Source organism: Copadichromis virginalis, linkage group LG2 (genome assembly GCF_057382275.1).
Source record: "Copadichromis virginalis isolate Kocher_CV1m ecotype Utaka linkage group LG2, C_Virginalis_male_GT1.1, whole genome shotgun sequence".
Classification (NCBI taxonomy): domain Eukaryota; kingdom Metazoa; phylum Chordata; class Actinopteri; order Cichliformes; family Cichlidae; genus Copadichromis; species Copadichromis virginalis.
In genome coordinates this window covers 26,713,317-26,739,401 of record NC_140619.1, presented here as the reverse complement: position 1 = coordinate 26,739,401, position 26,085 = coordinate 26,713,317, and the positions used below count along the sequence as shown (strand labels likewise).

At 41.6% G+C, this 26,085-nt stretch overlaps 4 protein-coding genes across 10 annotated transcripts; 2 read left to right on the top strand and 2 right to left on the bottom strand.

The window, feature by feature from the left end:
* Positions 1 to 706: 706 nt before the first annotated feature.
* On the bottom strand, positions 707 to 6,802 carry trim105 (tripartite motif containing 105). 7 transcript variants are annotated; one of them, XM_085476113.1, is made up of 8 exons: positions 6,717 to 6,802; positions 6,386 to 6,629; positions 5,937 to 6,273; positions 3,178 to 3,273; positions 2,503 to 2,736; positions 2,356 to 2,369; positions 2,105 to 2,220; positions 707 to 1,880 (listed from the first exon to the last, which is right to left on the bottom strand). In XM_085476113.1, the coding sequence occupies exons 3-8, from the start codon at positions 6,216 to 6,218 to the stop codon at positions 1,321 to 1,323; spliced, it is 1,302 nt and encodes a 433-aa protein (XP_085332239.1). In that variant the 5' UTR covers positions 6,219 to 6,273; positions 6,386 to 6,629; positions 6,717 to 6,802; the 3' UTR covers positions 707 to 1,320. The 7 variants fall into 7 exon arrangements, with proteins under 7 accessions (XP_085332239.1, XP_085332271.1, XP_085332263.1 ...); XM_085476145.1 differs by having other exon boundaries at positions 5,937 to 6,247; XM_085476137.1 differs by having other exon boundaries at positions 6,479 to 6,629.
* A 3,567-nt stretch (positions 6,803 to 10,369) lies between these two features.
* npy7r (neuropeptide Y receptor Y7) lies at positions 10,370 to 15,349 on the top strand. Its single transcript, XM_085465869.1, has 2 exons — positions 10,370 to 10,482; positions 13,115 to 15,349. Exon 2 carries the CDS (start codon positions 13,149 to 13,151, stop codon positions 14,262 to 14,264), a length of 1,116 nt encoding a protein of 371 aa, XP_085321995.1. The 5' UTR covers positions 10,370 to 10,482; positions 13,115 to 13,148; the 3' UTR covers positions 14,265 to 15,349.
* A 587-nt stretch (positions 15,350 to 15,936) lies between these two features.
* On the top strand, positions 15,937 to 20,973 carry prelid1a (PRELI domain containing 1a). The gene is made up of 6 exons (XM_085476088.1): positions 15,937 to 16,065; positions 16,596 to 16,704; positions 18,198 to 18,423; positions 18,519 to 18,632; positions 18,918 to 18,996; positions 20,110 to 20,973. The coding sequence occupies exons 2-6, from the start codon at positions 16,613 to 16,615 to the stop codon at positions 20,229 to 20,231; spliced, it is 633 nt and encodes a 210-aa protein (XP_085332214.1). The 5' UTR covers positions 15,937 to 16,065; positions 16,596 to 16,612; the 3' UTR covers positions 20,232 to 20,973.
* Positions 20,974 to 21,529: 556 nt separating this feature from the next.
* On the bottom strand, positions 21,530 to 25,990 carry mxd3 (MAX dimerization protein 3). Its single transcript, XM_085476100.1, has 6 exons — positions 24,842 to 25,990; positions 24,061 to 24,160; positions 23,860 to 23,889; positions 23,619 to 23,733; positions 22,943 to 23,108; positions 21,530 to 22,780 (listed from the first exon to the last, which is right to left on the bottom strand). The coding sequence occupies exons 1-6, from the start codon at positions 24,909 to 24,911 to the stop codon at positions 22,668 to 22,670; spliced, it is 594 nt and encodes a 197-aa protein (XP_085332226.1). The 5' UTR covers positions 24,912 to 25,990; the 3' UTR covers positions 21,530 to 22,667.
* Between the last annotated feature and the right edge of the window lie 95 nt (positions 25,991 to 26,085).

The window sequence follows — 26,085 nt, the reverse complement described above, 5'->3', positions numbered from 1 at the left end:
GCTTAACATGTTTTAATTACAATAAGAAACATCTTGTAGTATATAGATGTATATCACACCCAAAAGGCACAAATGTGTTCCACAGAGTCAAACAGAATGACCTGTAAAGAAGAGAAAAACAAGAATGTAAAAGGTTTACTTCATAATTTACGGCAATTTTGCTAAATCTGAACACATACATAAAAGAAAGTGTGTGATAAAAGCATGATGAATGCATATTCCGTGTAGCTGCTGTGCAGAAAAACAGTTCCCCCACCGGTCTAGTTTATTGTGCCACTTTCCCAATCAGGAGGCGCAGGCAGCAGCATCCTGCTTCAGCAGCCCCCTGAGGCCTGTCCAGGAGACCCACAGGCAACCCCACTGTCACTCTGTTTATCTGACCTTTCACCTGGCGGGAGGAAACAGGACGTCGGTGCTGTCGTGTGTTTGCAAAGATAACCAAAAGCCCGCCTGTTTTCGCTGTGGAAGTGTCAGCGATGGCTCACGCGTTTAAAGAAAAAAAATTAAAATAAAAAATTCCGGTGCAGGCGAGTCAGCAACCCTCCACCGTGTCTCCTGTTAGGATAGCTTTGGATTCACATCAGTTGCAGTGTGCAGTTGCGAACTTTGCTTTGATGATGTTTAATAGCATCCTTGATCGTTTCAAGTTGTGTTGGGTTTGCACTTCCACAGCGTGTGGCGTTGTAGAAAAGAATCAAAGGCAGTGTTTGAGGAAGAAAAAGTGATTCGGTTTATTTGCGTAAGCACTTTATACACGACGAAAGGAAATTACTAAGAAAATTAAACTCATGATACATGGCTTCAAAATTAGACACATACATAATGAATAGAAACGAATAAACAGATTGAGTCCTTTCTATTTCCTACACAATCACATACAAAATCTTGTAATAAAGTGCATAATAACCTCACCCTGACTGAATTTGGTGATTTTACAAGTCAGTCTAAAGAGTCTAACCTGGCAATTATTCCAATTATCATAGCAAAAGTCATTTATCTACATCTATTAAACATTATGTGTTGAAGACTGAGTATGCCATTAATGTAATTTGATGCATCTAAGCTAGAGCACAGCGTTTTAATACTGCATTTAAGCTAATTGGTGCATAAGCCTTGGCACGATGATTACTACAAAGTGGACTTTTTTTTTTTACTTTGATGAGTAAGACAATTTTCTGAACATTTTAAAGCTTTTAAGATAGAAAACAGCATCTGGCAAAATCAAGTCAGAATTTGTGAAAAGAATGTTTACGTCACGCTCATTCAAATAATGGCTGATAACCGTGTTGTGTGAGAAAGCATTGATTGATTGCAGCGATATCAGCCGGACAGAGCGGCAGGAGGGTAGTGGAGGAGCTTTATGGGCTGAGGTTTGTGGCGGCTGTCTGTAATGCACGGGCTAAAGAAGGGGAACACCTTGCCCCTCGGCCCGTTGGCGAACGAGTAGAGCAGACTCATGTCGTCGGCGTTGTAGAAGGAGACCCTCCTCTCGTCGCAGTCCAAGAAAACCCCGAGCCTCTGCGGGGAAGATCTGACCCGCAGCCTCTCCCACGGCTGCTTCCCCACCGAGTACTCGTTCCCGTTGCGCAGCCGCAAGGTCCAGTAGCCGCTTTCCGGGCTCAGCTTGATCCGAGCGTGCCTGTTGACATTCTCCAAGGCCACTCCCAGGTCCCACTTAGGGCTGGTGCCCACTTCTACCTCCCAGTAGTGTCGACCCGACTGGAAGCCCTGGGCAGCCAGAATGTTGACGCACTGAAGGAAGCGCTTGTTGTGGTTCACGTGGTGGGTCATGACGTTAGATTCGACCGCTACGGTTTTGTCTCTCGAGACTTGAATGCTCGGGTGTGCTGTATCGACGTCAAACGTTAACAGGGAGGGACCTATGGGGTGAAACAATTCATTGGGAGATAAAATGACAGATTTTTAACGCACAAAACTCCAAAACAACCCTTTTACAGCATGACAATGGTGCCACTCCTGTTTCCACCTCAATAGCTTATCATAACACTACACTCATTTTCCCTTAATTACTCCCATTATTGACTCAGAACCAGTTTTCAGCTCCAGTCATTTTGTGTGTAATGAAGCATCGGGGGGAAATTACCTGGTTTCAAAGATTTGAACATCCTCCTCCATGTGATGTATTGTAAGGGAGCCAGGTATTTGTTACTGAAAGCATTTATATCAAACTCCGGGGCGATATCCACCTGCGCACATGGTCTGTGCAAACAAAAAGAACACAGAGTTCGGGTCATTTGCTCTCAGCGTAAATTACTGTAAATGTCACATGAGCACAATGTGCGCAAAAACTGTCACGAGCAATTAATTGGTCACAACACGGAAATGCACGCTCACCTCAGTGCTGGGAGCTAATGAGAAGGAAAAAAAAAAGTCACGTTAACAGCTTGTTTGAAACGGGTTCGTGAAAAATAATTCCCAATTAGATGATTTTATAATATCAGACAATAATATAAATAGGGTCACATCATTTTCAATTCCCACCTCAGTCAGTACGATGTCCTGGGTGGCAGTGCTGGCCTCCTGCAGCGCTTTTATATTGTCCTCCAGCTCCTTCGCTGCCTGCTCCGTGACCTCCAGGTGGTGCTGGACTTTCACCAGCTCCTCCTCCTGCTCCCTCCTCAGCTGCTCCAGCGTACAGGCTTCCTCATCGTGCAGGATCTGATGGAGAGCTTGGAACTCACTTTTGACACGCGCCTGGAGATCTGCCGCGACACTCTACGAGGGAGAGGGATGATTAACGTTATAAGAGCGGGACTCTCCGTGTCGTGCCACGCGTTTACCGAACACGTGGCTTGCTTGCTTAAAGCTCTAAAAAGCTTGCGGAACAACACACATCTCCAGAGATACAAACAGATGGGAATGAAGTCACAATTAGCATAAAAGCTCCATGTGTCTGACAAGTACTGCATAAAGAAGGAAACGATTTCCTTTTCATCATCTCAGCCCAGCGTGTGCGGCTAAAATTTAAGCTCTTATCCCACATCTGTCTGCCTTACTTTGTCATTTTGTTTCTGTCGCTCCTGCTTTTGCACAGTTTGTCATGTTCTGCACCACTAAATATGCACATTAACATGCTGTAAACAGCCATTAGAGACGGCCGTGCTTGTTCTTATTTCTTAAGTGTTGCCATTCCTTTGGATTCCCACATGAGCGTACCTTTATAATATTCATCTTTTCTTTGTCTCTGTGAATGCTGTTGATGAAGTCCTGCTTCCTCAGGCGGTGGCTCTCCAAAGCCTCCTTCAGTTGTTTCTGCAAAGTGGTATGCAAATCTAATCAGCGTGGGGGATAGGAACACTAAAGAAAAGAGACTATGCAGAGAATGAAGGAACTCGATAACAGTAAAGGGGGGAATAATTAACGACAAGAAGTAAACGCTATTCAAGACACAGGCCCATCTGAGAACTTTGCTTTTGTGCTGTTGTTGAGTTGATCTGCATCACATTCAGAGGTTTTTCTTATATTCTGCATGTATTGAGGAGGAAACATCATAATACATTACAATCTAACGGAATCTAGTACAACTACAGCACAAAACACAGCCTAGGAAGAACACAACATTTTAAAAGGTCCCACATTATGGAAAAGCATTTTGATTGTGTTTTATTATGTTCTTAATCCACTTGCATATGTAACATAAAAGCTGCGAAAATACACCTGTCTAAAGTTTGGACTAGTGATGTCATCAGAAGAAGAAGAAAAAACTTTACACAAAAAACCCCAATAGCAAAATCTGGAATACTACTCATTTTTTGCAGAGTATGTACCAACATGGGGATGCATAACTACAAACTACAACACCAAAGATGGCGGCTAGTGCAGTTGCAGTAATAGTGCCAGCCCGACTTGCGAAGAAAAGTAGTAAGAGTCGAGTACGGAAGCACTTGAGGTAGATGACCAAGGGTTGGAACTACATTTTTAAAAGATGATATGCAAACGTCCCCCACAGCTTGTGGGGATAGGTTAATTGATTGATTAATCTAAATTGTCACTAGGTGTGAATGTGCGAGTGAATGTGAGTGTGAATGGTTGTCTGTCCCTATGTGTTGGCCCTGCGACAGACTGGCGACCTGTCCAGGGTGTACCCCGCCTTTCGCCCTATGACAGCTGGGATAGGCTCCAGCGCCCCCCGCGACCCTGAAAAGGATAAGCGGAAGCGAATGGATGGATGGATATGCAAACGATGCTATCTTGACTTTCACACCAAGTGTGGAAATGCTTCAGAGAAGAGGCTAAAAGATAGACATCTACATATGCTTACATTCATATTTCAACTGTGTCTAAAGTTAAATGCTTGAGCTTGTGACGTTAGCAGGATACTTAGCAACCATGCTAACACTTCTGGTAACCAAATATATTGGTAACATTTTCGTGTCATTCTGAAATGACACTGAGTCAAAGGATTAGGGTAACGTCTGTGTTTTTCTTTTTTAATTTGAATTGAATTGAGTTTTAAGAATCAGGTAATTATGCTGGTACTGGTACCGACTACTAGACTTCCAGGAAAGCTAAAGAATGTACAGCCAAGGATGAAGACAGTAGCAACATACACTGAAGCCAAAATGTCCTTTTTTGTTAAATATAAGCTACATTATAAATTTTTTGACTGCTCTGCTTCAGACTGAACTGACAAAAACAGGTATTTTTACTGCAAACATGACTGTGCCATCTTAATTAGAGCCAACCCAATATAGGTTTTTAAGACCAATACTGATATTTTGTGATTTAAAAATCAGATAAATCAGCTGTTATTAATGCTGATAGTCATCAATCAGCAAATAGCTGACATTGGCTAATAATAGTGATAAAGCTTAGATTAAGCTGAAGTTCAAACTAATATGAAATGGGATCATTATTATGGAAAAAAACTGGCTTAAATGTTTATAGCCTGAAACACATGTTAAGGTATGTAAAGTCAGAATTATAAAGGGTGTGAGCCGCATTACCTAATTGGAATCACTGAGCTGGAGTTCTCAACCATGTTTGTGTTGTTGGTCATGATCCATTTTTTATTTTATTTTTATTTTATGTTATCTTACCAATATTATGGGTTATTATGCTGTTAGCTGGTGTAACAGCTCAAGGGAGGCCTGCGCTCCATTTGCACGCAATGGACCTACGCAGCCGACACAGGCACACAGCCGATAATTTAGTAATCAAGTAGTTTGTTCACATGTGGTGTCTTTTGGCCTAAAAAAATAATTAAATAAATACATTCTAAAATTCAGGTGACTTTACAAACCAGTGGCTGATGCTGCCGTGGTCTGTGGTTTGTTACTTTAGCTTTTTATATTTTGTATGGTTTCCAAAAAACAAAAGCAACAAAAAAAAGAAAAAAAAAAAAAAAAAAAAAAAAAAAGTTGACAAGTTAATTTGTCAATCGGGAATCCTTAGAAGTACCTGTACTTTTTATGTTAAGTGAAAGAAACCAGCTGAGGCCTCGAGCCTTATATTTGCTCGACAGATCAATTTCTTATCTGTTCTCTTAGGAAAAGTGGAAAAGGATTTTTTTGTCTGTGCTAAAACCAGCAAAACAAACAAACAAAAAACCTTACAAGTGTTTTTATTATTCTGTCAGTGTATATTAATGCCTCTGCTGTGCTTAAGTTGCATAACCTGTTATACAAAGTATCATAAGGGTGAGTGAAGAGTGAACTTTGGTCTGAGAAATTCAAATAAGGTAGGCTGAGGGCAGAACAACAATAAAACAAACGTGGACGCGGACTGAAGCATGAATTATAACTGTATTGAACCCAGATGTTACTTGCTGGTCAATTACTATTGATCGGTCTACTTAAGAGCACAAGGTTATTTGTATAACATCGCAGAAGACTTTATTTCTTGCTGACCCAAAGAAACTGTCTGGAAAACCGCCAGCACGACAGTTAAACATGAAGTGAGACTGAAATACAAACCTCTAGGTTCTTGGTGTAAGCATCCGAGGTAGTGGCACGGACCTTCTCCACCATGGCTGCCACAAGGTAGTTAGTTTGAAACTGCTTGGAGCTGAACTCCTTGCGGCATTGTGGGCAGGTGACAGGCCCCTGCGTTCCTCTCCAGTACCTGGATATGCAAGATTTGCAGAAATGGTGCATGCAGGCCAACATGACAGGCTCTCGGAACAGATCACAGCATATGGCACATGTCAGGTCCTCTCTCAGACTGCCTCTGGTGGACTGAACAGCAGCAGCAGCCATGATGAAGGGTGCTGTCCTCTTTGAGATCCCTTCACAGGAAGTGAAAGCAAAACGTCTGAAGGCAAACAGAAAAGATTACCAATCCACTTCTGCAAATACTTTACAAGGAGATAGCTTCGATTTTTCTGTCAGCTGCCAACAAATGAAAGGAAAAACAAATAGTTCACCTTCAAACACAGCAGAGTGTGCAGCTACAGTCTGAAGTCCATCACTGATAACAAAGCAGTGCAAACATCTTAATACTAGCACTAAGCACCTACTTGATGGTGCTCAGCAGTAGAAATCAGGTGCTATATCACGGGGCTTGCGAGCTAGCTTGTGATTTGTATTGTGAAGGCAGTGTTTACTCAGGTAGCGTGTTTGCTCTTAACTGCCTGGAGCCAGTTAGCGTTTAGCTACGTGTAGCAGCCTCTACAAAACAATAAGAAACAAAAGACATTTCGGAACTTCAATAAAGTGACTATAATCGTCACATAATGAATACTTTGATGAACTTACGTGGTCTGTTGTTCGGAGAAATTCAAAACCGAATACGTCAAAGTTCGCCCCTCTGCTCTCTACTCCCTGCTCCCTGCTGCTGCTACTGTTTGGGAACAAATAGTCTTATATTCTGCGCATGCGCGCGCCACAAGCCCGCGTTTGATTGGTCAGTGTGTTTGACGGTGAACAGCAGATGGCAACGAGTTTTGTCAGCAATTTTCGATATACACTAACTGGTCATTTTATTAGGTACACACGTTCAACTGCTCATTAATACAAATATCTAATCAGCCAATCACGTGGCAGCAATTCAGTGCATTTATAGGCATACAGACAAGGTCAAGGCGACCTGCTGAAGTTCAAAGTAAGCATCAGAATGGGGAAGAAAGGGGATTTCATTGAGAAATGGGTATTGGTGCCAGACAGATCTGCTGATTGACTGGGAATTTCCTACAAAACCATGTCTAGGGTTTACAGAAAATGGTCTGAAAAACTGAAAATATGCAGTGAGTTGCAGTTTTCTGGGTTTTGTCGATACTAAAGGTCGGAGAAGAATAACCACACTGCATAAAGCTGATAGGAAAGTAATATTAACTCAAATGACCACTTAACAGGAAATTCAGGCTAGAATTCACACAGACGCCCCAGAAATGGGCAATAAAAGATCAGAAAGATTCTGATGAGTCTTGATTTTGCTGGTACATTAGGCAAGCATGGTTAGAATATGGAAAACCACATAAAAGCATGGCTCCATCCTTGCTTGTATCAAATGTTCAGGGTACTGTTGGTGATATTTTCTCGGCAAACATTGGGCCCTTTAAGTACCAGATCATGATTTATACACCACACCTGCTTGATTGTTGTTGATAACCATATCCATCATTTTATGATCACAGTGTACCCATCTTCTGAAAGCCGTTTCCAGTGAAACTCTCAAATTAGCTCAAAGTGGTTTCTTGAATGGGGTCTCTGTATTCAAATGGCTTCCACATTCAGCACATCTCAGTCCGACAGCTCACCTTTGGGTTGGGGTGGAAAGAGAAATTTACGTCATGGATGTGTACCAGACAAATCTGCAGCAATTGGGATGCTATCATGTCAATATTGACCAAAATCTCAGAGGAATGTCTCCAGCACCTTTGCCAGTCGACCAATATTTATTTTCAATCTACCTTTTTCACTTCCTCCAATGTCTGTTGCAAATGCAGGGAAGGACTAAGACTAAGACTAAGAATACTGGATCTAATATTGATTCCGAAAAGACAGTCAAGTTGCATCTTTTTACTTTTACTGTAAAAAATAGATTAAAGTGTGTTATTTCTAGGTCATTTGCACAGATATATCTGTCCATTCATCCTCCATCAGATATAATTCTGATGGAACAAATCCCTTATAAATGACTATTAAATCTCCATGAATAGTAGTAAAGCAAACATCTAATAAAATAGGATTGGACTCTAGTCTCATGTAAAGGTCAGGCCCCCATAACAGTTTTGCCCACGTTTCACCCTAGTGGGAGTTGTGCCTTAAGAGGGTCCTCTTAAGAGACAACTTCCACTAGGGCTTAAACACCTGGGACTCTCCATCAGTTGGTGTTAGAACTGAAAAAGCTTCTTGCATGAGAGGTGAAACGTCTTCAAGAAAGTTATAGAAGTCCGGTCGCTTTTCTTTCCAAGCTCCTTAGATTCCGTAGATAGCTATTTGTTTAGATTTCTGAAAGGTTCCTCCGGAGCCACAAAAGACGTTATACAAAAGATTTTACATTACTCGCTGCGATAAGTGAACTGAACTCAGTGTGTAAAATGAGTGGATGGTTTGTGGAATTATAATGAAATTTGCTTGATATCCACTATTGCAAAAATCTACAGTCTGTCACAAGTTGCTAAAAACCTCCAAACTCTCTGAAACATTACCAAGGATACGACCTCGGTGTCATTAATGTTAGCTCCAGGCGTGCTTGCAAGGAATGTGGCTATTAAATTTCAGTTTAATAGGGGAGATACAGGACCATTTCTGCCTTCTTGGACATGGTGACCAAGTCCTTTATAAAAGAAAAGTTCACCAGCAGGAACGACTGGAACATCCCACACAAATATTTCTCTGAGGAATCCAATCTGCAAGCTTCAAAAGGAAAGTATCCTTTAAAATCAATATCTAAAATCAAATGACTAAATGGTCTAATCCGCATTGTACGGTTACCATCTGTCAAGTGTGTATCCCCGGTAGGAAATAACAAAAGGAAAAGGGGGAAAAAAGCACAAAAGGGATTTCTTAGCTTGGGTTAATTACACAGAAAGACAGACAAACAAGTTGCGAGGACACCCACAGTTTGTGAGCTAGAGACAAGAAGTGAATCTCAACCATTCTCAGTCCCAAATAGCTCACTAACCACTTTTATGAAGATTAATTTGAGCCCTTCCAGGTGAATCAATGACACAGCAGCCTGAGAAAACTCTCAACACTGGCTGAGTGACCCAGGCATGGGGAGGCTGGTGGATGGCTCTTTTAATTGGAAGCAAAAGAAGTGGAAGAGAGAAAGAGAAAGAGCCAATCAAGTATAATCTCCGGTGCTGAGATAATTGGTGCATCAAATTATTCTGCCACAAACTAAAACCAAAGAGGTTCAAGGATCCTATTAAGATTCTGATCAGGTGAATTCCTTTCAAACAATCATGTAGGTTGAAAGTACAGTAAAAAAAAATAATTCAGGGCATTTTTAAAGTCTTTTAATCCCATTTATTTCTAGGGACCTTGTGATCTTTGTTGCTTTTTGCGTTTCACTTTGCTTTTGAAGTTCCTCAAAAACTGGCCAAATCAAAACAAAAAGTAATTTTTGTCCCAGATGACTATTTACTGTCATCTTGTTACAGAGGGAATTGCTGCAGGCACAATAAAGTCACCATCCCCCCCCCCCCCCCCCCCCGCGCCCCTCCCAATAGAAAATAATCCAGGTAAATGACACACTCTGAATACTAAACTATTGACTGACATCTCCCACGACACTGCAGGGTCAAAGGGACTACAGTTTAGTGACTTTCTGTGCCATCAGCATGAACTTTAATCTATTTTAGGTATCGTGGGAGCTCACAGGGGAAAAAAGCCCACGAGAGGCTCCTTGTTGTCTTGTATTGTTTTCCGGGCTAATCAACTCAATATGACAGTTAGCTTAACAATGGCTCTCTGCAAAGCAACACGAAAATTGCGTTAACCTGCACTTTAAATGTTTTTCATTAAAGAAATTAGATCAGTTGAGACAGTGATCCCGAGAATCAAATATACAGCCATTTAATATTATCTGCTTTAAAGCCATGTTTTGTTCCAAAGTTCATCAAATATTGTACACATGAACAAGGGCAAAGCTTCGAGGAGGGGAAAAACGGAATACTTGGCAGGAAATAAATGAAATAACAAATGGAGATGAATTTGGAAAACCCAGTGACGTAGACTGAGTGTGCTTTGGCACTTTAAAGGATGCTTTATGGTGTTTTATTTGATTTCTTTGCCTGGTGAAAGTAAATAAAATAAATGAAAACATTACAAAAAAAAGTGTGATTTGCAAAGCGCAAACCCTGCGCAGATCTCCAGTCTCTGTCTCTGGCAGGCTGGCACAGATGTGGAGGCTTACACTGCACCCTGTAAACCTGACAGGAACACACAAAACAGTCGAGCCACAAGATGCGCACCAGGCGCTGCACGCTGGGAGGAGCTTCGAGATTTTTTCCCACTTGTTTCATGACACTCTCCGGTGAAGACACGTTTGCACAAAGGAGATATAGGGGGACAGGTGAGTCGATTAATGTGTGGATAGACTTAAAATGGATATTGCGAAGCTATAGTTGTGGGACATACATGGACTCCCCCTTTGAGGTGCAAGACATGATTTCTCTGCTCTTTTGTGACAGCGTAACCTGTAGCTGATAGAACTATGAAATGTGCGTAATTTGGATAAAAGAAAACGTGCTGGATGAAAAGAGTCCAGACTGCGTACCTGAGACTCTTTGCGTTGGAGAGAGACGTTTTGCACCTGTCAAGTCGGTTAACTAATCTCTCAGAGCTCAGTTGGAGATGTTTGAATGCGCACTGCTGAGTAAGTTGAACAAATTGGCACAAATTACGCACCGATGCACACTCAATTAGAAATAAATCGCCTCGTTATTATTTGGTAGTAATATGTAGAGTTAGCTTGAATTGAATCAGGTTGTGCTGAGGATGTTTGATCGAGCAGGTGTAGTGGCACAAGGTTCCTATCATTGAACAAAAAAGGGTAAATAATGGTTTATAAAGTGCATGGCTTAACCTGCCTGGTGCAGCGGTGTGTACCAGGCAGGTTAAGGCAGGGTTTTCATGTTCCTCGGGTTACTGGCACTGCAACACCTGTTGTAGCACCATGATCACATCTTCGGTGATCCCTACATATGGATTTCGAGGCATCTTACAAATCAGTCAACTATAGATTATTTTGTCCGATGTCCTAAGAGTCTCTGTTTTCTCTTCACCGCTAATATTTCAAGGAACCGACACGTATGAATGGTTTCAAATATCAGGGAATTGTGCAGGAGCTTGGAGACACGACACATCTGCAATGCAATACCTTTAACCGTAACATTATGGGCGAGAACACAATACTTCCAAATGCCATTGGCTTCACTGTTTTACTGTTTTAGTAAAATCGTGGAAAAAGCGATGATGTCAGTGAAAGATAGTCTTTCTAGTGGTTCTCAGGAAATAGGCTGGATCCCCCGAGAAATCAAGGAGTGTCTGTCACCAAAGACATGACCTCTCACTAAAGGGTGACCTGGTTTGTCTCAGAAAACTTTAAGCATTAAGTGATGGCCACAAAAAATAAATAAAAATAAAAATAAAAATCAATAAAAATTGCAAAGCTTAATCAGGCCCATAAGGGCAGGTCCAGGTTTTATGATTGAGAATCCCTAGGAAATGGATTTCCTCAAAGCATCTTACTGTGGTTAACATAACATAATGCAATTTACATGCATTTGCCTAATAAGGATGAGACTTGGCTTTTATCCTTTAAGAGCCAAGCTGCAGCTGTAGTTATACATGTCATTACAACATGCACTGTCTGCACTCAGCAGCGGCTCTTGGCTGTACACAGGTAAACTGCCATAAATGACTAGATGATGAACTACAGAATATTTTTACTTATGAAAGGTTGTTTAATGTTAAGCACAAAAACACAATGTTCCCTTTATAAGATTCAGACTATGCATGCAACCTGCCTGAAACTCTAATGATGCAGCTTTGAACTGGCTCACTCTTGATCTCACTGCTTCCTCCATCATGTTTTCTTTATTCTTTCTAATAGTACAGGTTTTCATGTCTCTTAGAGGGGTTTTTTGTGTTTTCTTTTGCACAGCCCAGACAATATTCCACAGTAAATAGCTCGTGATATCTGGTTCTATTTTTGCATAGGGCTTTCAAGAAGCTGCTACAAAGCAAGCTGTTCTTCAGTTGATTCTAACTGTCGATCTATTCATTAAAATTCATGTTTAATTTTCTTACTTTTTCAGAACATCTACCTCCTCAACACAGTCGTGGACAAGTGTTCTAATAATGAGGCCGTACGAATTAGAGGCGTCTCATATCTACTAAATTGTTTCATTATCTTTTGGTTAAACACTACATCTCTTTAATATCAGAGTGGTATTTGCAGGTGATGTAAAGGGAACAAAGAAATAACTGTGGAGCCATGTTTTTTAAGAAAGTTGGATTTTAGCTCTCTTGCAGTGCAGAGCATGGAAAACACCCTGAAAATAAAAAACATGGTTTGAAGTACAATGCATCACTAATAATGCCACTTGTCTGTCCTAATACACTGACAGGAATGTCTGCAGTTCACTTCTGTGAGTGACAGAAGGTATTACAGCGTATAAAAGACACGAAACAAACGGATAGAAGAGTAACACACCTCGACACTTGATCAAAGAGCTCTAATGTTCAGATTCCCATAGTTGTACTGCCAGTATCCAATTCAATTTGACTTATTTTATTTAGAAAATTCTTAGCATTGTAAGGTAAAGAGTCTACAATAATACAGAAAAACCCCAGCAGCCAGACAACCCCCTCTGAGAAAGCACTTTTTGACAGTGGGAAGGAAAAACTCCCTTATAAGAGGACAATATCTCAGCAGAACCAGACTCAGGGAGCCGTTACCGCTTTGTGGTGAGGGGAGAAAGACAGGGCAAAAAACATGCCTTGGAAGAGAGACAGAGATGAATAATAACTAATATTTAAATACAGAGTGGTGTGTAAACGCCAGTGTGCATGAGAAGTCTGTGAGGGCTTAATTGATGTACATCCTGGAGGTAAGAGTTCAAGAAATGTTGATCAGGCGTGATGAGAAACCTCTGATGGGATATTCTCTTAAACAGTTATTTTCTATTTTCTCTGCTCAGGTGTAAAGTCAGCCTTGATCTAGCATCTTCCAAAATGAGCCCACCGGACATATCCAACAGCACGGGAGAAGACGAGGCTGGAGAAACCGATCCCTTGTTTCTGCTTAACGACAGCATGGGCTTGCACCAGCCTGGATACCACACTGACATCATCAAGCACCTTGGAGTCCAGATCAGCCTGATCACAGCTTACTCGCTTATCATCCTGCTGGGGCTGCTGGGCAATGCTCTCGTCATCTACATGATAGTTCGCTACAGAAACATGCGAACAGTCACCAACTTCTTCATAGCTAACCTGGCCCTGGCAGACCTTCTCGTGAACACCTTCTGTTTGCCCTTCACGCTGGTTTACACTCTTCTAGAAGAGTGGACATTTGGGGCTGTGTTGTGCCACATGGTGCCCTTTGCCCAGGCTCTGAGTGTGCACGTATCCATCCTCACCATGACTGTCATAGCTCTGGAGCGCTATCGCTGCATCGTGTTCCACCTCGGAATGCGGCTCACGTGGCACTCGAGCTTCCTCATCATGGCATTCACCTGGACTGTGTCTGCTGTCCTGGCAGCACCCCTCGCCATCTTCAGAGAGTTCCGCTACGAAGAGATCCCGTCGATCAACCAGCGCTTTCCCGTCTGCACTGAAAAGTGGCCCCAAGTGACCAGCAGGGATGGGCTCATCTTCAGCCTCTCAATGCTCCTCCTGCAGTATATCATTCCTCTAGCCATCATCAGTTACGCCTACATCTGCATCTGGGTCAAACTGAGAAATCACATCAGCCCATCAAGCCGCAATGACAGCATCAACCGCCGCAAAAAGACCACAAAGATGCTGGCGCTTGTGGTGGTGGTGTTTGCCATCTGCTGGCTGCCCTTCCATGCCTTTCAGCTGGCCATCGACCTGGACCTGGTGCTCAGGCTCGAGGAGTATAAACTAATATACACCGTGTTCCACATTGTGGCTATGTGTTCAACTTTTACCAACCCTCTCCTGTACGGATGGATGAATAAAAACTACAGGAATGGCTTCCTCATGGTGTTCCGGTGCGAAGACAAGCCGGATACTTTCCACCTGGAAGGCTCATTCAGGACTCGCTCCATGAGGAGGATGACTCTGAACGGCCGTAACGGCGGACACCCTCCCACTGCTGTGTGACTTGATTTGCACGTTTCAAGGCATCTGTAGTATATGAACGTATGCGCGCCCCTCTGCTCCGTTGGAGTTTGTCTTTCAAAAAGTAGCCTTTTTTTTTACTTTAATGGTTTGATCTTGAGTATCTGTGTCACTGGAGAAGACCCAAAGCTTTGCATGCAAATTGCTTCATGTGAAGTTCTTTTTCCTTTGCTAACAGCACTAGTAAAAACAACTATTAAGAAATGTGTTTAAGGTGTTTACTTAGGTGTTATTTAACTAGGTACAGTGTATAATGTGTTCTCGTGTAAAATGAGGAGCTCTCTTTCGTTTGTCATGTCCAAATTTATGACACAGTCTTAAGGGAAGACTGTTATTACTGTGACAGTTTCATTTTTCACACCTGTTTTGTTTTTTCTACTTGATGTCTGCTCAAAAAATATCTGGATGGTTTTCAGCTAATTAATCCAACTGCTACATTCTGGATTAATTATAAGTGTTCTGGCAGCGTAACATTCAACCCTAGTTCAAGGAATCCAGAGGAGGCGATCGATATATTACTGTCCAAACAGGAAGTTAATTGTCCTCACCTGGCAACCAGCTGTTCCTGATTGGATGAAGCAGCAGGACCCTGTTTCCAGAGGAATGGGACTCTGTAGAGCGAGAGCGAGAGCAGTGTATTATTGATGTCTTTAGCACAGAATGCAGCCAGCTGCTTCGCAGATTTCTTAGAAATAAGAAACGCTTTTGGAAGAAGTCAGAATGTGTGATTCTACATTTATTGCAGTGCTGATAAAGTGCCCTTTGTTGACTGTTTAATGAACAGGAATATTAATCAACCGCAGCACCTCTTGGTAGACATAATGAGCCCCTATTACACATGCAAATCCTGGACCTGATCTGACTATGGGGAGAAACTATGTTTTGCATGTCCTTGTCAAATAAAGAGATCCAGGTTTGGATAAATATAAGTAAGTCAAGTAAATGGCTGTTATATTCTTCTGTGACATAGTTTGAAAATGTACTGAACATTGGCAGCATGCAGGGACTCCACACATGTATGGTAAGCCCGACTGATGAAATATCCATGTGAAAATTAAAAGAGGTGAATAGGAGATCTTTTTTAGTACAAGTCACACGTTTATGAGTCTTTCACATATTTTTTTGTTTATTTTAAAAAAGAAAAAAAAATAAGTGGGTCAAGTGATTCCAGTGAAGCATTTGTATATGGCCTACACATTGTGATTCATTATACAGCAGAGAAAATGCCTATTGCTCTGGCATTACTGGATCCTGACACCCACATTGCTGTTTTATTCCCTTGTTTGACCTATATCCCTTTTTAGTCCTCTAAATTATTATGAGAGCTGTGAGTGCTATCAGTGCAACCAGCAGAACAGCACTCAGCTTGTATCCATTGCATCACACACCATTACGGTGGACGTGTGGACACTTCTTTTTTAAACAGGAACACATTATTTGGGATTCTGGGATGCATATTTGTTCAGGGAGTCCTAAAGATGCCAGTTCCAGTTGTTGAGAGCTGACAGGGTTACATTAAAATTCCCCCTCACACGTCATTATAAAGTTCAGACAGAAAGTTTTGAGACTCTTCTGTAGTGTCTTGCGCGGTCACCTGCTGCCCTCTAGTGTCCCAAGCAGGCGTTGCACACGCCCCACCTAACCGGATATAGCGTCTCGTTTGACCTTCCTTTTTTGCTCCAGTTACGTTTGACATGATTTTCGGACTTTATCCGCGGTGAAATTCTTCCCGATGGGAGCGTAAAATGCAAATTCTCATTTTGTAAATGGTATCGCCGTGCAGGTAATCGCCTTTTCATCTGAGCTGACCCTAAAAAATGTGCTTATTGAATGTCAGTAGTAGAATTTTCTGGGGTACGCTGTGCCATTCATTCATGTGGCTTGCCTCATGCTAGGCTATGCTAAAGGGGAAGCTAAAGAGTGCGGACGTGATAAAACAGGATAGCAGTGTTTTATCTCACGTTAGGCCTCTCGTTGTTGAAATATGTCACAGTCTGCGGTCTTAATGAGGCTTACATTGTTTGTTGTCAGTCACGCGACGAGACACAGTTGGACACAGCTGGAGTTGTGAGGTAAAAAGGTGTTAAAGGTAACGCTATAGTGTTTACCTTCAGGTGTTTATTGAACTTGACACCTGTTGTTGTAGCTGAAAATACCAATGGCTTGGATTTATTTTGGAACATAAGGGTTGTCATCGCTGAGTTGTTTTATCACATTGACACCGCTATTTACGGCTTCGTCCTGATGTGGCATCTGAAAATTATCTGAACACATCTGGCTAACTATCACGCTGTTTGTTCTGTGTGTTTGCAGGGTAAACCAAGGGAACAATGGTGAAATATTTCTGCTGTGCAGGTCTGCTAAAAAACACCTGGGACCAAGTCTGTGTTGCTTTCTGGCAACGATATCCCAACCCTTACAGGTGAGGTGAGGGGTTTATGTGTGGATACGCATTCGTATCAAACATCTTTCTTATAGCCTGTAATATTTTTTTAATGGACTGTAAACTGCACCCAATAAGGCAACAAAAAGTCACCTTGCAATGTGAAGAGCCTACAATTTTAGAGTCAACGTCCCAAACCCAGCTGATCGCCTCTTTCTGTAAGCACTAGATGACTGTGGGGTGGAAGAACTCCATTTTAACAGGAAGAGACTAACAGGTCCAGACTCCTCTGCCATGCTAGTTGGGGGAAGGGAGAAAAAAGGAGACAAAGACACAGGGATGGAATATAGTCTGCATTATCATAGTTTTCCTAATCTTTACGCTTAAATGCCAAGTGTTTTGAGAATGCGACATCATCAGTGTGATTTTTTTTTTTTTTTTTTTTTTTAAACTTCCCCTTCATATGTTTTTGTTTAAGATAAACAAACCGATATAGCGATATAGAAAAAAAAAAGATCAAATTAAAAACACATTTTATGTATCCAAATGTTCAGTAAACACTCCAGTTTAAACATTTTTTTTAGCATAAATATGAGACTGTGTCATGGTGTGATGATCAATGAATTTTGTTTCACTTTAGTTTCTTATGAGACAACTTTTGAGACATTATGTTTTACAAACGCAACGCTCAGAGAAGTCATGTGACTTACAGTCAGGTATATCTCCCAGACTCGGTAAGAGTATTCACCAACACTTCCTCGTGCTTGTTCTGCTGATTCATAGGACGGTTTGTGTATTCCCACGGCATTTTTTCCACTTGGTTCATTTTTGTTTTTATCTAAAGTCTATTTATTTTTATTATTAAGAACATTTTTGTTGTTGTTACTTCAGTGAACAAGATTCTTTTTACATCTCTTTTTAGTTTTACATTACAAGAACAACATGATTAGATTACATTTTAGCATTCACCTACTGAGATGGTTAAGTGGAAGATCCTGGAAAATCATTTTCAGGAAACGCATAGTTTTGACTTTATTTTGCCAATTTTCTGCTGAAGATTGTTCGCATAAAAAATTTAATGGAGATAAAAATAATAATAATAATACTTTAGGGGACCAAGCAGTTTCTAAATAGCTCAGTTTCTTCATCATTCTGCCATTTTTACCAGCCGAACTACCATTCGGGTAATAAAGGGGGAAAAAAATCACCGTAATCAAGTCACAATGAGTGTGAAAGCAAATGTTAGTTGTGCTTTTAATTGAATCATCAGTTTGTCCATTTAATTGAAGCTTAATAGTTCTTGTCAAGCTAAAAATACAGTGTCTAGTTTAGTATTTCTGTGTTTGTCACTGTTTCATAGAATGTTTAAATGTAATATATTTCGATTTTGAACTGTTGTGTGGATTAAAAACGGTAAATTCTTATTGAACTGAAGCAAAAATAGAGATTTTTCAGGATCATAAACCTAAATAATCCAGGTTTCACGTCATCATAATCCATCCGTCCTTCTTCTTCTTCTTCTTCTTTCACAGTAACCATGTCTTGACTGAAGATATAATTTTCCGAGAGGTTACCCCAACCAACTGCCTCATTTCCAGGCGTCTTTTGACCAAAACTAGCCGTGCCCCTCGCTGGATGGAGCGCTACCTTCCAAAGCACATGGCCAGCTCGGCGTACATCATCGAGGACTCCATCGTGGACCCTCAGAAAAGGACCATGACCACGCTCACGTGGAACATCAGCCACGCTCGCCTAATGGTACATTGGCGTTTGTGTGCCTTAAGCAGCATTCATCAGCAGTGCACAAAGTGGCACCTTTGGCTCATTTTGCTTTTGTTTTTTCTCGCTGACAGTCTGTAGAAGAGCGGTGTCACTACAGAATTAACCCTGAGAATGGCAGCTGGACCGAGATTAAGAGAGAAGCTTGGGTCTCCTCCAATGTCTACGGGCTCTCTAGAGCTATTCAGGTCAGTGGAGTAAAGCAGAGTGCTGCGCTACATAACAGCTGAGGGAAAGTAGTCGGGGGTGACCGAGAGTAACACTCGCCCACCTTGCATTTGTTCTGTATTTAGAAACATAATACAGTGTTAAGATGCAACAGCTGAGCAGCTGAAGCTGTCGGCCAGGACCTGAAGTAGTAAATGACTTATGACAGAGAATTACAGTAGTTGTTGACAGCCCATATATGAGGATGTGAGTCATGTGTTGTTATGCCTCATGCATCTTTTATAACTTTGTTTTTCACCTTCCAGGAATTTGGGCTCGCAAGATTCAAGACCGGTGTGACAAAAACCATGAAAGGCTTCGAGTATGTGCTTGCCAAAATGCAAGGTAAATTATTCTTGGTTCTTATTCCCATTTTATTCCTATTGTAAGTTTGTGGCTGATGCTAATATGGGTTTTCCAAATCGGTTCAAACTGCTCAAAAAAATTAAGGGAACACTTGATCGCCTCAGTGTAACACATGAGGATTGGAGCCCAACGTCCTTTAGCAGGATTTGTGCTCACACACCAACACTGTGCTGCTGGAGTGGCATTTCCTGGAGAACACTAGAATTGTGAGCGGCAGGCGACATAGTGCTTCCCAGCATCTCCAGACACCTTTATGCTTGTCACATGGACTCCGTGTCAGTTTGCGTCCTTTGAAGAGAATTGGCACTATCGGAGGCTGTATAGCATTGTTCTGCTGGCACAGGTCCCACTTAAAGACACTGGGACTTTATGCCATTTTCATGGAGTCTGTTTCTGATGGAAGCATCGAGGTTAACACGTGTAGCCCTCTGGAGCTCATTCTTTAGGGCTCTGGCAGCCCTCCACATGTTCCCCCTCACACAGAGTCACATAGTGGGGCTGCTACTGGGGTGGATGGCCCTGGGAGACACAGCAACCCTTCTTGCAATGGCATGTATGGCTGGAATACTGGAGGAACTGAACTACCTGTATATGCTGAATGGATTGCAGCTATTGTATCAGTAGTGACTAGTGACACAAAGAAAACGTAAAGTTAGAGAAAAATCAGTTGGGGAAAAGGTGAGAACAATGGTCTGTGGTCATCGTCTTGCAGAAGTATTCTCTTTTTGATGGTTGCCTTCTCTTTGCCTCCCACTTTACCTGTTGTCGCTTTTATTTATCCCAAAGCAGGTTAAATGGAGTCAGTGGTTGATGCTTCCTAATAGGACAGATGGATATCTCTTAAGTTTAACTGACTCTGTGTTAAACTGTGGTGATCAAGTGTCTCCCTTTTTATTTATTCATTTTTTTCTGAGCAGCATAATATAACATCAGTAATTCGTGCATGGAACTGCATATTCTTCTAAAATAAGGTGACTGTTGCTTTTTTCATGAATCTGGAAAACTGATTATAGTAATAATTGGAAGTGTTAGCTGCTTAGGCACGAAAACCTGGATGAATCCAATGAAGAGCTGTGTTTTGTCCCCGTGTAGGTGAAACTCCATCGAGAACTTTAGCGGAGACGGCTACAGAGAGGGCGAGAGAGACGGCGCTGGCTGCTAAAGAGAAAGCCAAAGACCTCGCCTCGCATGCCCAGAAGAAGCAATACGTGTGACAAGCTACACAAATAAAGTGATTCTGCAGCAGAACTCACCGATCCCAGTCATGGTTAGACACCTCTGTGAGGGCGCATCCAACTGAAATGGTGGGTGGACCATAAAAGACCTGAGCTGGGTTAAACAGCCTGTTCCTGCCTCCCTCTACATGCACTATAAATATATTGCCGAGCGTATCTACGCCACATCACCTCAGTATTTACCAGAGATGCAGGTCTTAGACAGGAATGGTTGGTTATTACTGGCGCTGCCATAAAATGATTGAAGCTGTTGTTTGACCTTTGCTCCAGTCGTGCCCATTGTCTTGTTTTTTGTTTGTTTTTTTTAAACTCCGTTCCTTTGAGTATGCCTCGTCTAAAGCAAGTCACGTTGTCTTTAAAGCTCCAGTAGATAAGGTCACACCGAATTTGTGATTAAGGCATTCTCGTTTATGATTGGTTTTATTTAATCTTGCATACAGTTGCTGGTTTAGTTCGCTCTACAACACTTAAATCGCATTACTGCAGCTGATCATCTCCTTGCCTCAAGTTGGACTGAAGAGTTTGGTACAGTTGGTGTCATTGCTCAAGAAGAAACCTCTGAAAACTTGAATTGTGATTGTGCATTTAAAAAAAAAAAAAAAAAAAAAAAGGCACAAAAGCTACCTTGAACTGTACATTCATCTAAGCTCTGGTGATGCAACCCATGCAAAAATGTGTCCTTTATCAGCTTGTCAATAAATTGACTTTGTCTTTCTAATCACTTTGCTGTCTGTCAAGTGTATGTCTGTGCGCCAGCCCTGCTCGAGTTAGGGGTGAATGGATTTTTACCTCTAAAATGACTAATAACAAACACAACAGCAAATAAATACAGAAAATATTTATTCATTAAAAAAAAGGAAGCTTACATCAGTAAAAAAATGCTACATAATATTACTGGGTGGAGAGACGGATAAAGTAATAAGGCCTCTTGCATATACAAAAGTGAATTGAGGGGGTAGAAAGCACCTTAAGTTATTAAATACTAGGGGTCGACCAGTGTTCAGAGTTTCAAGGCCTTTGAAGATAAACTGTAAATGAGCCGCGCCGGCTCTGATGCAGTCTTCTGTTTGAACACGGCTGATAAATAACAGCCCATCAACACCAATGTTATACAGTAGTGCAGCTGCAAGCTTGGAGCAGCTCCCGGCACCTGCTGCAAAGCTGTGTTTCCATGCTGAAGCGGCAGAAGTTGCAATAAACACTGCGATGTTATGTGTTTCTATGACTACAAGCACGGCGATTTTTCCCAATTACACTGAAAAATCGAACAATGCACCTTTTTTGTTTTTTTACATTGATGCAATTTACTAAAACAAATTAACAGTTTATGTAGCCATAGCTTGCCCAGAGGCATTTCAGCAAAGTGTTAGGTTTATCTAAAAGTTTCAAATATCTGTTATCGGTGTCTTTGAAACTAAAAAAATATAGGTCGACCCCTATTGAATACACAGAAATGAATATGTAATACAGCATTAACTACATAATCATTAAAAGTACAAACTGCCTACCTGACTGGTGAATTTGTTATGTGTATAATTAACAATTTAATTGATAAATGCACAAGTGAAGGTAGGAAAGACTTCTAGGAAACATTAGCAGTGAATAAAACTGCCATTAGGCCTCGGTGAGCAGCTCCCAAGTGCTCCTCTCACAGTTTTAAGTTCTTAAATTGTGAACTAATTCATATTTGGCAATGTTACTGAATTTTCCTGATGTCGATGTGCAAATATGACCTGCTTCTGTTTGCTGCTTTCAAATCTTTTTGAGACAAAACAAGTGCAACATTTGGAAATTATGTGCAATAGAATAAAAAGGAGCAAAGTATATGACTGCACTTAGATATACAATAGGACACAAACACAAAAAACCCCAACATAGCAAGATTAATGTTTAAGTGCATGCTAAACGTGGCATACTGAGATATAAGCTTAGTGCTAGGTAAAAGCTGAATAGCATACTAAACCAGATCTGATTTAAGGCAGAATTCAGTACAGACATTCTGTAGTAAAGAATAAGTTAAAAGTTTAGAATAAAAGCCCTTATCTGAATTTTAAAAGCCCTTAAAAAAAATGAATTATTAGAGCTGCATGAATGATACGAAGTTTGACACCTCATGGCTTTGGGGGAAAATAGCATTAATGACTGATGCTAGAACACACACGAGTATGTGTTTGGTGACGACACGGCCCAGTGAATGTTACTGCTATTCAGTGCAAATGGACACCTCTCTTTCATAACCAAAGGTTGGCTTTTAGCTTTTTGTCCGACGTGTGCTGACAAGAGAATGCCAAAAAAATGTTCAGTTGTACAGTAACATCTTCTTCCATTCTCCCCCATCCTTTGTTTTTGGAATGTTTTTCCTCCTCTTCCTGTCCGTCCGGTGACAATAAACCAGTTACCACTCGTGTACTGCCGTCATAGCCAGGCCTTTTCCAGGCTGGAGTAACAGTGGTCCGCGCCGGTGTGCGTAATGCTCAGTCCATCAGAGTCCACAAACACAATGCTCTCCACATCAACCTCAACGTCCTCTGCAACAAACCCGAGCACAGATCCGATCCGTCAGCAGAAATACGGCAAACTTCGCTCGTCACATTAAGCTTGAACTTGCAATTTGCCTTTGAGGAGACAGCCAGCTCCTAATAGGACTGAAATAATTTGAACGTGAAATAAAAAAAACCCGAGGGGCTTACCTCTGTCTGAGTCCGACCTCTCGGAGGACATGGTTGACCCCTGGCTGTCGTTCCTCATCCTCTCCGTGCCCCTCTGCAGCTGCTCCAGCCGAACCCGCAGCTCTTGCTGCTCCCAGCGCAGACGATCCTTCAGCTGCTCTGCACGCTCATCCTGCTCCTGCAGCTTCTGAACGGGAAAAAGGTGCAGGAGCAGAGCAATGAAGAAAGGATAAACAGTACAGGCAAAAGCAAAAATTGAGATTGCTAAAAGCTCTGTAAAATGCACAAAACAAGCCACTTTCTATACACACAGTATTCATATATATTCAGAATATTTAATGTTCTTGACTAATTTAAATGCTTAACTTTAGAAACACCAATTACATGCATGTCTTTGGACTTTGGGAGTAAATCGAACTACCCGCAGAGAGCACATAGACAGAGGGAGAACATGCAAACTGCACACAGAGAGGCTGGATTTAAACACAGGATATTCTTGCTGTGAGGCAGCAGTGCTAACCACCACACCACAGTGTTACCCCACTTCATGATTCAGCATTGTTCTCTGTTTTGTCTTGTGCGGTCTCCCTTTAACACGTATTGTGTCCCTGAGAAAAGCACCACATTTTAAACATGGCTGGGATGACAAGTAAACCAAACTCGAGTCAGATTCAATGCAAATTCAGACATCTCGCACCTTTATGTGAAGCTGGGCTCGTCTCAGCAGGTTCAGAGTGGTGTTCCTCATCGAGTCCGATGACAGTGGGACCTGCTTCTTCAGCTGCTCCAGGCAGTGCCTCAGCTGTGCCCGTCTGCAAAGCACAATGAGAAAGAAGTCAAGCTGCAAATCCACACTTCCCTCTTTTTGGGGTTTTTTTAATCTCTTGATCTGACACACATGAACTTTTACTGTAGCATTACGAAGAAAAGCCCATTACCTGTTTTTCTCCAGCTCATTATGAACAGACCTGCAAACAAAGTAAACAAACAGACAGTTTGGTCAAACATTCACAACAGTGCACTCCTACTCAGCAGCTACTGCGTGAGAGGTATTCAAGGTTGAAAGGGTGCCTTATCAAAACTGAAAGTCAGACCGAGCCACACCCTGTCGTCAGTTATTTGTTATGTAATGCATTCACCTATTGCCACCAGCAGATATCTTCTTGCTCTTCTGCTTGCTTCTCCTGTCGAACTGAGCTGGACTGAGAGGCAAGACGGAAGCATACCCATGTTCTGCCTCTGCGCAGGGAGACGCATCACAGCTGTGTTACACAACAATCGCCGGCAAAATCACAGTGCACACTGGCTGCGACGTTAAAGGTGCCCTCATATTAACATGTGCGAATGCCGGTGGGACAAATCAACTTTTATTACGGCGTAATTAAAGTGTGATATACTATCCGTGCTGTAGGGGAGGTGGGAGAAAAGGAGGCTGAACGCAGTCTACCGTTGTCATCAGCTGGACGTTTTGCTTTTGGCGCCATCATCCACTATCTGTTCGCTTTTATCCAACCAGCCTTACAACCTCACGCGTAAAAAAGGAGTCGGGATAGCGTCTACAGCTAGTAAGCAATGAATAAAAGTTATACTTTATAGGCTTTCCTCATCCCCCCCCCCCCCCTTTCATTCACCGGAGCGAACGCTCAGCGGCGCCCGGATTCATTTTCAAACTGGTCCAGATTGGCGCCTTTGAGTACAAAGATGCGACCGATATGTAGGTCAGAGTCAAATGGCAAAACACCGCCCAAAAATAACCTTGCACCTAGAATCCAGGTTAAATCTTAAACAGCTGCACGGTATGATGTTTCTACGTTATGTGTAGGTGCATACTTGCCGCCGGTTTATTGTGGATTCATCGTTGTTTTAACAATAACCAATCAACTCCCCTCTCTAGGCTGACAGTTGACATAAAGCACTTACCCCGCTCTCTTCTCTCCAGAAACTCGGCAGCCCGAAGAAGCACCTGGATGTTGCACACTTGTCCTTCCATTGTTTTGGTTTTTTTTGCTCAAATGAAACGGCAGCAGGTAAACAAGCTACTGTGGTACAAGCGTCAAGAGCCCGAAGTGGATGAAGCAGTGTCTGAGCTACGTCCTCAATCCACACAACGCTAAACCGGTGGTGCGTTCAGGAGCCCCACGCAAACTCGGAAATTTTCAATAAATTGTGTATAAACATTCCAGGTTATACCGTTCTACGTAATATTTTGACTAAATTCTCTAACCACTCGGATATTATCATTAAACTTATCACGCCACATGCCCCACACTATCTATCGATTCATCCAAATCAATATGCTTTTCTTCTGAAAAGTCTTTTTATTAGGGTCGAAGTTGAACTTCAGAAAAATAATGGTCAGCAGGATAGCGTCAGCGCTTTTTGTTCTGTTCAAATTATTTTTCATATTTCCCTTCATGTTCAACTTGCATTGCTAAGTAGTGGTGTTTTTGTCTGTTTGTTTTTCTAAAAGTCGTTTATGGCAAATTTGCTCATTTAATCCAGGGAATTCTGGGTTTTGGTGGAATCTGTACAATCGTTGTTTGCAACCTAGAATGCGCCATATGTCTAATGTTATGTTAGCATTTATGTAAAATCCTATGCTATGCAAATGATAAACCAAGAAATAATGCTATAATTGTACTCTTTATATATAACAAACAATATCTGTGTTATACCTCCATCAAAATATTTCCGAAAGCACTGAAAGCACCTAACACTGATTGGTCCCTGTCCTTCCATAAAGTTTATTGAAAAAAAAGTCTTTCACACGGCACTATTTTTCTAATTTTGTTTATCGACATTGTCAATGATAACATTTCACAACAAGATGATTGTTTGTGAGGTAGCTCCCGTTACCAAACCAACTCTTACACATTTATTTCAGTTCATATATTTCAGTTTCACTGTCTCCCTCAACGTCTAAAAACAGCTCAAGTCTAAACATTTTATTTCGATAACAAAATGTTTAAGGATAGAAAACACTCAAACGTGTTACAGTTTGCTCAATAAAGACAATAAATAATAAAAAATTCAATAAACATTATATATACCAATGGAAAGTGGGAGGAGACGTTTGCCTAACTAAATATGGCGGCCCCTGGCTTCACCGCGAGAATATGCTTGCAGCCGCATACTCCATGCGGGAGTGAAGCCTCTTTGCCAGC

Excerpts from the sequence above, each read along its gene's own strand:
- trim105 (XM_085476113.1), bottom strand. The coding sequence starts at position 6,218 with ATGGCTGCTGCTGCTGTTCAGTCCACCAGAGGCAGTCTGAGAGAGGAC. Across the intron at positions 3,274-5,936 it reads CTTACACCAAGAACCTAGAG|AAACAACTGAAGGAGGCTTT; the intron begins GTTTGTATTTCA and ends ACCACTTTGCAG. Across the intron at positions 1,881-2,104 it reads GTTCAAATCTTTGAAACCAG|GTCCCTCCCTGTTAACGTTT; the intron begins GTAATTTCCCCC and ends TTCACCCCATAG.
- npy7r (XM_085465869.1), top strand. The coding sequence starts at position 13,149 with ATGAGCCCACCGGACATATCCAACAGCACGGGAGAAGACGAGGCTGGA.
- prelid1a (XM_085476088.1), top strand. The coding sequence starts at position 16,613 with ATGGTGAAATATTTCTGCTGTGCAGGTCTGCTAAAAAACACCTGGGAC. Across the intron at positions 18,424-18,518 it reads TCAGCCACGCTCGCCTAATG|TCTGTAGAAGAGCGGTGTCA; the intron begins GTACATTGGCGT and ends TCTCGCTGACAG. Across the intron at positions 18,997-20,109 it reads TGTGCTTGCCAAAATGCAAG|GTGAAACTCCATCGAGAACT; the intron begins GTAAATTATTCT and ends GTCCCCGTGTAG.
- mxd3 (XM_085476100.1), bottom strand. The coding sequence starts at position 24,911 with ATGGAAGGACAAGTGTGCAACATCCAGGTGCTTCTTCGGGCTGCCGAG. Across the intron at positions 24,161-24,841 it reads TCTGGAGAGAAGAGAGCGGG|AGGCAGAACATGGGTATGCT; the intron begins GTAAGTGCTTTA and ends CTCCCTGCGCAG. Across the intron at positions 22,781-22,942 it reads GAGGTCGGACTCAGACAGAG|AGGACGTTGAGGTTGATGTG; the intron begins GTAAGCCCCTCG and ends GGTTTGTTGCAG.